This window comes from Nymphalis io, chromosome 29, assembly GCF_905147045.1.
Source record: "Nymphalis io chromosome 29, ilAglIoxx1.1, whole genome shotgun sequence".
In the NCBI taxonomy this organism is placed as follows: domain Eukaryota; kingdom Metazoa; phylum Arthropoda; class Insecta; order Lepidoptera; family Nymphalidae; genus Nymphalis; species Nymphalis io.
The window spans coordinates 2,758,013-2,768,406 of record NC_065916.1 but is presented as its reverse complement, the minus strand read 5'-3'; the positions used below and the strand labels follow the sequence as shown (position 1 = coordinate 2,768,406).

General features: G+C 37.3%; 3 protein-coding genes across 3 annotated transcripts in view; all 3 read right to left on the bottom strand.

The window, feature by feature from the left end:
- The window catches only part of LOC126779469 (putative pre-mRNA-splicing factor ATP-dependent RNA helicase PRP1), a 105,403-nt gene that overhangs the window by 37,979 nt on the left and 57,030 nt on the right, over window positions 1–10,394 (bottom strand). The window lies entirely within an intron of this gene.
- LOC126779567 (cyclin-dependent kinase 9) overlaps window positions 1–10,394 on the bottom strand; it is a 132,125-nt gene that overhangs the window by 113,976 nt on the left and 7,755 nt on the right. The gene's annotated exons all lie outside the window — the stretch shown is intronic.
- LOC126779516 (RE1-silencing transcription factor B-like) lies at window positions 22–9,117 on the bottom strand. Its single transcript, XM_050503565.1, has 7 exons — window positions 8,954–9,117; window positions 7,391–7,473; window positions 4,826–4,997; window positions 4,043–4,224; window positions 3,477–3,766; window positions 2,702–2,849; window positions 22–2,296 (listed from the first exon to the last, which is right to left on the bottom strand). Exons 2-7 carry the CDS (start codon window positions 7,450–7,452, stop codon window positions 1,567–1,569), a joined length of 1,584 nt encoding a protein of 527 aa, XP_050359522.1. The 5' UTR covers window positions 7,453–7,473; window positions 8,954–9,117; the 3' UTR covers window positions 22–1,566.

The window sequence follows — 10,394 nt, the reverse complement described above, 5'->3', positions numbered from 1 at the left end:
AAAAAACCTTACAGCAGCGTCCCGCGCTGTTCTCTTCATAAACTTACAACTTATTATAAACATATTGTTTTTAATACAAAAGAAAATTAAAATACTTAATACTGACAGTCTATAAAGAAAAGACTGTTGAGCAATGGACGAGAATATTTAATGGTAAAATCTTTAAATTAAAGCTTTAATTATATTTACAGCGCTTAGATTTTCGTGGATTTCTTTTGATTTCGTCGTTTCGTCGACCTATGTTTCATTTTCGTCGAACAAGTGACATTTATTAGTATTATTATAACTGTTTTATATAATCTATACACATAAAGTACTGACTTAGTCGAGATGGTATGAATTCATTAAATCTTGCAATTTTTAATCGCTACATATAACGTGAATGTCCCACAGCTGGGAACAGACGTCATCCCATTGGGGGGAGCAGCTACGATACAAATACATTCCTGCATCGATACACAAGATGAATTATAAAAGCAGATTCGCTTTTCTGCGTTTTAACCAAACTTTGGTTTAGGTCCACTAGTCTAATATACACAATAATAACCAAAGTTTCGTCAAAAATGATTACATGGATCAAATCATCATAAAAATGATACATTACATTCCACTTTCATCTCCATCAAGATACGGTTTAATCGGCTTGGAGACGTTTTCGCGTATGTAATAGCTTTAATACACTGTGAATAAAAGTGGAATTAACCAGTTTAAACTGGCTACGTTCGTCGAACACTCGTATGAGTAGCGTTAGAAGTGTCATTTTGTTTATTAATATTTTCTCATAAATCGTTACAATGATTGTTACAATGGATATTAATACTATTATTACAATAGAAGAAAAATTTATAAATGTAGACGAATGGAGAATTGTTTGTCTACATACTACTGAAGAGCAGAAACTATCAGGGCAGAGATGATTATAAATAACAATTTAATAACGTCCTTCAGACCGATTTCCGCCACGGCGGCCAATCTCGAGAGAGATTAGCCAACTGCGCAGGAGATATTATAGTGCACAAGTGTGGGCGCAAACACACGTGCACTCTCTATTCCCTCACTCTCATAATCCGATGGGACGGCAATCCGACACGACCGGAAAGAGTTCAGGCGCAGGACCAACGGCTGTACGTGCTTTCTGAGGCACGGGAGTGAACACAGTTCCAACTTCCAGGCTGCTACTGAGAAATTTCTGACAGAAAAACCCAATAACTTTTCATTGGCTCGACCTGGGAATTGAACCCAGGACCTCCGGGTCTGCGGCCTCACATCAAACCACTAGACCAACGAAACAATCAAGGCAGAGATGATTATATACAATATAAGAACGAATTATCATTTACATAAATAATTTATCTGATTTCGAAATGTCTGGACTTGAAGACATTTATAATGAAAAATGACATTTAATATTTATGTACATATATATAAAAAAATATATTTATTTATCTGCTGACGGTGCACAACTACAAACGCAAAAACGTCTCCAAACCGATTTAGTACATAATATCACAAACACATCAGAGTTTCTGGGTAATGTTTGACGATTCAAACATATGATTTAACCAATTAGGGGGGGACGTAGTCATCATCTCCCTCCTCATTCGCCTCCTTATGCCGTCTCATCTTATGTCTGCTCAAATCGGACTTCCTCTTGGTTTCATAACTACATTTATCACACACATACTTCTTCGAGTCCGTTGTACACAGACGGATGTGCTTCAATAGGCTCGTTTTCACATCAGACTGGAAGTTGCACTTCTCACAACGGAATCCTCGTTTCGCGTTCACTATACGTACACTATCGTGGGACTTTAAGTGATATATGAGACTCATGTTGTGTCTAGCTTTATAATCACATAAATGGCACTTGAATTTCTTATCGTCTAGGTGTTTTCGTTTGTGTCGAGCGAATTGCGCCTTGCTGGCCGTCGTGTAACCACACATTTGGCATATTTGTATAACAGTCGGGTGTTCTGTTGCGTGTTTCTTGAATTCGGATTTGCTTGTGGTCCGAAAATGGCATTCGACGCAATAGTATTCGTATAACCCCCACATGATTTTCTCTGGGCTATGTTCGGACGCGTGCTCGGATTTCGATTTCGTTTTCGATTTAGATTTTGTTTTGGATTTCGATTTCGTCTTTTTGGATTTCTTCGGCCTCTTGTCGACTAGTTTCACGAGCGGCATGTCGTCTTCGTCGGTTTCGTCGGACACTTCGACTGTGTCGATGTGCGGCTCCTCGATTATGACTTCGTCTTCGTCGCTCGACGTTAAAAGGCTTATCGGATCTTCTTTTCTGTAAATTATTATTATTTTTTTAATAAATCAAACACGCACTTTACGACAAAGTTTAAAGTTTTTATATATAGAAACATTTTTACAAAAATATTTATCATGCTGACCATACCTAATCAATCTATGTACAGTCATAACAACACAATACGCTTAAAAGTTTCTATTATATGCCCCCAATATTATATAGTTATAAAATTTTTAATAAAATGAAATGAAATGATATTTCTCAACAGAAAGGAAAAGTACCGGTATTTTAATTAATCAATAGTATTAAACAATTAACGATTTTCACATTCCTTAGTGAGAAGCTGGTATCCATATTAGTTGTGACTGTTTTATAGATTAAACATTAGTTGAGGACATAAGGAAAAAATCTCTCAGCTCCCATCGTACTCAACTAACTTACTTCTCCCCCAAATCCACAACATCCGAGCTGCTATCCGCGTTGGCCTCGAGATCATTGTCCTGGAACATGAGGCTGTTGGGGTCCACAACGCACTCTATACACTCGAGCAGCATCAGACAATCTCGGGTAGACGGCTCATCATCAATTTCTGATAAATGACATTGAAGTTAGATTTAGACGTTACACATTTTGTTAAACTAAAAAAATATATATAAATTGGCTCAACATGAGAATTGAACCCAGGACCTCCGGGTCTGTCCTTACACCAAGCCAATAGACCAACGGGGCAGTCAAGTACACAACTAAAAAAATAGCAAATGAAAGAATGGTAACAACATTGTATTTGATTATCGGTCTTTGTTCTACCTTTCTGGGTAGGTAACATGCTTTCATCAGATATTCTACCGACAAACAAAAATACTTATAATAGTGTTTCGGTTTGAAGGGTGAGTGAGCCAGTGTAACTACACACAAAACAACACAAGCACAAGGAAAATTACAGGAAACATTTTATTTCCCAAGCTTGGTCTATTGGTTGGTTATGATTACTTATCATTAGACAACCCATTAGCCAATCCGCCTCCCTATTCAAAATAAATTAAAAAAAATACATATGTATTTAAATAAAACACATATAACCTTAATTATAAATGATATTTAACGGGTGACCAGTATAACAATACTGCATCTTCTTCTTTCAAATGTCAAATCAATAATGACGGAAAGAGACAGCGCTATGCAATGTTTACAAGAGATCCAATAAATCTCCACCCACCGTTATCAACGTCCATTTCAACGAAAACAGGTTCATGTAAATTATCAACATCAATAACATCCGTCTCCCCATTTTCAAATCCACAGTCCTGATCCTGTGTTGCCGTTTCTCTGGTCTTCGTTTGCTTCAATATATCATTTTGAACTGTATTTTCCAATTGACCGCTGTCCATGTCATTAATTTTCCTGTGTTTGTTCAATGGCCTTATTTGTTTTATGTGATAGTTAGTTATAACGTCTTCTATATCATTATTCGCTTCTGAATCGATGGCTGTTGTGCTGGGATCTGTTCTGTTGAAAAGAAAACATATTTATGTTAAAGAGTTGAGTCCATTATTTCTAATGATTTTATTTTTAATATTGACACAGATTAATAAAAATATGGTGATCGCATCCTATCAAGTGGCCTATATGCCGGTATACAAACCTATTACAATAAAGTGAGCGTGACGCTACATTGACTGTATTATTGTATAGAAAACAAAGTAACCTAACTAAAGTCATGCAATTCCGACGTTTTAAGATATATAAAAAAATAATATGCCATTGGAATCAATATTAGCTTACCTTCTAACAATACTATTACACAATTCACTGTTTGTACTGGCTGGCGTTTTTACATCTTTTTTATGGCTCTTCGTTTTTTTTCCTTTATCTGTGGTACAGTTGTCTTTCGTTTTGGCGGGAATTTCTTTGTTTTTGTCCGAATCATTTGTTGAATCAATGTTTTTCGATGATATCGCTTTATCCTGTAAAGAGGAGAATAATTAATAATTATGTGTTTGAATATTTAATAGAAAACAGATAATTTTGATTCTATTTTATCGCCTTTAGAGGTTTTTTTTTTTCAAACTTACATGCGACCAAACGGGAAGTAAACCCCTCGAAAACAAAAAATAATCGATTCATAATATTTAGTTGAACTCTATAATAAATGAGACAACCAATCGCAAGATTAGGCCAGTGTGTGCGCAAATACAGGTGCACTCTCTATTCCCTCAATCTCATAATCCACGATACACAACCGGAAAAAGTTCAGACGCAGGATATGCAAGAAAGTATTTACGTCTGATGTACTGGAGTGTTCAAACTTCCAACTTACAAACTGGGCTGCTATTCTTCGACAGAAAAACCCCGTAAAATTTTATCGGCCCAACCTGGGCTTTGAGCCTAGGACCTCAGGATCTGCGGCTTTATATCTAGCCACTAGACCAACGAGGCACTTGAAAAAACCATAAACACTAAATAGTTTAACAATAATCGGAAAAATGATCGTAAAATAAATTACTAAAAAGGTAATTTTATTAATATCTATTCTATAATATAAAAAATATATATCATAATACTTACGTCATTGAACACGCTAGGTACCACTTTCGCCTTCAACCGCTTCTTGCCCCTCACCAGCTCGTACTCGCCCTCCAGGAAGTGGCGACTGCATACCACCGAATCGATGGTCACTTTCTCTGATGGCGTGAACGCGTCTAACCACTTGCGCCGAAGTGTACGGCTGTTGGGGAACCTGGAATATTGACGGGTCTTATCATTTAAGAGTCAGGACCTGGGCAAGGTTAGAATAGGGGAATCTTTAATAGTATCCCCCATACTATTTATACATTGTTGTGTTACGCAGACGACACCCTCATCACCGCGACGGGGCGGAACTTTCAGGAGGCGCCCCGCTTGACCGAGGTCGGGACAACTCTCACCGTGGACCGAATGGAAATGCTGGGCCTGAGGGTCTCTATATCCAAAACGGAGGCCTTCCTCTTCCACGGTCTACGGGTCAGTGATCGCGGTGCAGGCCCAGATGAAATACCTGGGCTTGATCCTAGACGGGCGATGGAGCTTCGGGCAGCTTTTCGTGCAACTCGGCCCGAAGCTCGTCAATGCCGCCACCGCCTTAGGCCGCCTGCTACCCAACGTGGGAGAATCGGGATCGCCATGCCGGTGTAGTGAGGTCGATGGCACTGTACGGTACCCAGATATGTGTGGACGCACTCACCACACAAAACAGAGCCTTCCTACGGATGATCCCCGCTATCCCCTGGATCACCACTATGACCCTCTGCGGCAGAGGGTCATAGCGGTGATCCAGGGGATAGCGGCAGAGGGCCATAGCGGTGAGGGCGATCAAGGGGTATCGCACGGTGTCCTGGACAGCGGCGACCCTCCTCACGGGCGATCCACCCTGGGAACTCCAGGCGGAGGTGCTCGCGGAGGTGTACAGCTTCCGGGACGAGGCGAGGGAACGCGGCGACCGTCCAGGGTCGGCGGAGGTCTGGCGGATCAGGACTCTAGCCCAGCAGGCCCTGATCACCCAATGGAAGGAGGAACCGGGGTCCCCCACGGCAGGCCTGGCGACAGTGGAGGCGGTACGTCCCCACTTGAGTCGCTGGGTCAAAATGAAACGAGGCACGCTCTCATTCAGGCTGGCAGCGATTTTCGGCAGAGACCTCTCATTTCCGAGCATCATCAGCGATGCTCGGAAGCGAGGGGTGCTGGTCGGTGATGTTTTTCTTCTGTGATAGTGTATGTCGCAGAAGGTGGCCGCGGAGCGGTAGCGGGAAGAAGATGCCACTGCAGACCCGCTCCGCCGGAAAAGACTGGGAAGAAGAAAGAGGCGCTATGCGCACCTTCTCCCTCCGCCACAATAGACGCCGCCGGGACTAGGGAGGTTCCCAGTACCCTGAGAACCCTCCCTAGAGAATGGAGGCCCGCATATAATGGCGGGCCGGCCGTCAGAGCGTCACGCTAAGCATGCGAAAGTGATCCGGTGGCGCTCCACGTTAAGACGGAAAGCTCAACACAACACGATCGTGAATCATCCGAACGTGATATGCGACATTGTCTATAATAATTATGACATTTGAAGAATACACGGATCAGAATAGCGTGTCACGAGTCAGTCAATTCTGAGTGTACCACAACTGACCGGCAAAGTAAACTTAGACGTATTTTTATTCCCAAAACAGTTCGTATTTTTGAAGGTAGTTTTGATTTTTAAGTTCATTATATTTTATTCCAATAGCTCGAGGAGTTAAGATAAACAAACCTTAGATTTACATATTCCACGCAATTTTCTAATAGCTTTGCTGTATGTATAATACTGTTCTTGATTAGTTCTCCAACAAAATCTTAAACATTGCTAACAGACTAGACCAGCGATACTCAACCCCTTCTTTATAGGGGTCACAAACGTGTAAGTCGTGGTGTCGCGGACACCATTTTGGCCGATTTTTTTTTTTTTTATATGCCCCGGGATGGCAAATGACTCTACTCCATCTGATGGTAAGTGGTAGTAGAGTCCAAACGCGACGACGGCCAGTACAGTCGGGAAGAATGTTCTGTACTAGCCGTCCCCGCCTTGCCGGCCCGCAAGATGCCTCTTCACGCCTCGTTTAAAGGAACCCGGGTTGTAAGAGGAGGGGAACACGTGAGCTGGTAAGGAATTCCATTTTTTGGTAGTGCGACAAAGAAAGGAGTTGCCAAATTTCTTATTATAATTATTATTATTATAATTGTTACAAATTAAGTTAAACAACTATGAATTTTACGGACAAACTTATCATTTACTTTATTTATAATACAACACTGGTAACAACAACTAACCTTTCTTTTACAAATCCACAATGAAGAGCCGAGATGGCCCAGAGAGCCGAGATGGCCCAGTGGTAAGAACGCGTGAATCTAAACCGATGATCGTATGTTCAAACCCGGGCAAGCACCACTGAATTTTTATGTGCTTAATTTGTTTTATAATTCATCTCCTGCTTGACGGTGAAGGAAAACATCGTGAGGAACACCTGTGTATTCCAGCAACCCGCATTTTAGCAGTGTGGTGGAATAAGCTCCAAAACCTTGAATTTCAAGGCAAACTAGTTTATTTGGAATAGCCTATAGAAGTATACTCACTTGAAATATGTAACATCGTCTTTTGTATCGTTGCAGCTGTCTACACAGCAAATCTTGACCATGGCTCAAATGCATATAGCTGGCTGAAAAAAAAAACAATTTATTTTACTTACTTTGTTTCATTATTTAAAATAGGCGGACTTGCAAATGGACCACATAATTATAAGTCACCACCGTCCATTTCGACATTGTAAGATATTATTTTGAACACTTTTGTCACCAATGCCGTGGGGTATATGCAATATTAACCATTCCTTACATTGCCAATGCGCCACCAACCTTGGGATCTGTTATATTCGGAGAAATAAAACACATTAATTTCACATTTTACTGGTGGTAGGGCTTTGTGCACGCTCGTCTGGGTAGGTACCATCCACTCATCATATATTATACCGCAAAACACCAGTACTTGGTATTGTTGTATTTTGGTTATAAGGGTGAGTGAGGCAGTGTAATTACAGGCACAAAGGACATAACATCTTAGTTCCCAAGGTTGGTGGTGTATTCCTGATGTACAATGGTTAACATTTCTTACAATGCCAATGTCTATGGGCGTTGGTGGCCACTTACCAACAGGTGACCCATATGCTCGTCCGCGTACCTATTCTATAAAATAAAATAAAAATAACATTCATTATTATTTTGATTGATATAAAATATATAAATTGCAAATAATACATTTTTTTCATGTTGTGTATTGTTATTGTATGTCTTCACTTATATATTTTTTATATTCTGCTAAAATTGTTTATGGGGGAAAAAAAGATGCATAAAAGATTAAGCAGCAAGCATTCCGACACACTAAATTTACATACATTTAATATTAGTACATTATTAAAACAAAGTAACTCTGCCTGTATATTTCCCTTTTACAGTGTCATGGCTAAGCCGCTGAACAAGTTTTGATAAAATTTAGTATGAAGCAGCTTGAAGTTGTATTGCTTGTATAATAATATTTTATATTCTAATTAAAATAAATAACATTAATAAAACAAATGAATTCAATCTTGTTTTTATTTAATTTAATAAAATATTATATTAATTAAACTACCAAATTATTAAACATTATTTTTTATTAAAAACTATTTTTATATTGAAATTAGTTAAATGCTGTTTGTGTTCAAAATAAGCATTTAAATTAAACGTATTTTTTACAGCCGATAATGTTTTTTTTCAATTTACATTCTAATTTTAAATATGATAATGATCACAGATTAAAAAATTAACATGTACACACATCTAATGCACTAATAACTTGTTGGGCGTCCTTATTCTGATCCTTCTACATCGCTTTTAAATCGTAACTAAATTTCAACCTTATCCTGAACAATATAAAGCACATTACGCAACACCAAGCGAGTCTAAAACGCCGATATAATGCGAAGCGATTTACAGAATAAGCCGCCACAATTATTATTTTCATTCTCTCAACATATCATTATTTTGCGCCTTCAAATATTAATAATGACAGTTTTATCATATGTTTTCATTGAATAACAGTTTTCGCGCGCAAAAGCTCCGTAAACAAGGTTAGAAGTAACAAAAATATTATTGAATACTTACCCCGATTTCACGATGAATAAAACCTTTTTCTATGTTAAAAAATACTCAATATAATAACAATATTTTTTTCATGTTTAATTATGGCCTTATTTATTGAGGTTTTGGATAAAATATTAAGTAACAATTAAAAAACAAGCACGAAAAATATTTACTACTTTTTCTTTATTTTTATTGGATATTTGACAGTTAGTAGTGTTGCCCTTTTCTCGTTATATGACTGTATCCCTTTTACCGGTCTTTATTTAAGTAATTTTCAATACCAATTAAGTTTCTATAACAGAATTGATATACTATGGTATATAATAAAAATATTCATTTTTACTAATACAAATCAATGTTTTTTTAACTAAATTATATTAGTGACTTGTAATGTTATTAGTACGATTAAACTTAAAATGTATACCAAAAATGTACACATTATTATTAATAATTGATAGAAAGGCGTAAGTGTATAATTTGCTAGCAAGTTTCCTTTAAATTTTTAAAAAATAATTAAGTTTTATTTCAATAAATTTAGTTCTCGCCTAAACTTGTTAAATTTGTGGTCCGACACTTGTGGAGTTGCGACAACGTCGGATAGAACTGATTTTTCTTTTATAAACATAGCGCGTAGACAGAGGAACAAATAGACCAAGGGGCCGTGAAACCGCGATTTGAAATTTAATAGCAAGTAAATTAAAAAGAAAAGATAAGTATGATCGTAATATAAACCCTGTGACTTATAAACAGAATGATTTGATTTTAATAAAAAATGAAACCGGCAGTAAGTTCCAAAACATATATTCAGGTCCATACAAAGTAATAAGGGAATGTTCACCCAATGTAGAAATAATTAAGGATAATAAAAACTATGTTATTCACAAAAACAGAACAAAAATGTATTTTGAACCAATTACCTAACAATTTTGTTAAAAGTTTATGTACTAAATACTTACTTCAAAAGTTTGTAAAGATAGTAATTATAATATGACATTATACTATATGAACATTCGTAATATAAACTAAAATAAAATAAATTGTATTGTTTATTTTATTTTTTTATTGCGGTGGAGATGAGATGTAGTGAATAGATTATATTAACTAAACATACTTATTAATCATTATATACTACGTAACCTAATTTTGTACCTATTTAATGTACGACCTATTGGAAATAAAGGCAGTATCTATTCAGCAGTCTCGGCTTTCATTCCTCTCTCAGGGCACCACATTACAGAGACAGAGATAGTTTGTCAATTAAATTGTTGTTGTTGTGCGTATAATGTTGCCATAGGAACTGATTTCCCTGTTTTGGGAGATAAATAATTTTCAGGATTTAATTAAAACAATTATTTAGTTTATTAAATTTTACTTTTTAATGTTTATTATACTTTTTTGTAATTAAAATATTTTTTTTGTTTTCCAACTACACCCAAATACTGTTGCATTGTTTGTTTTTATT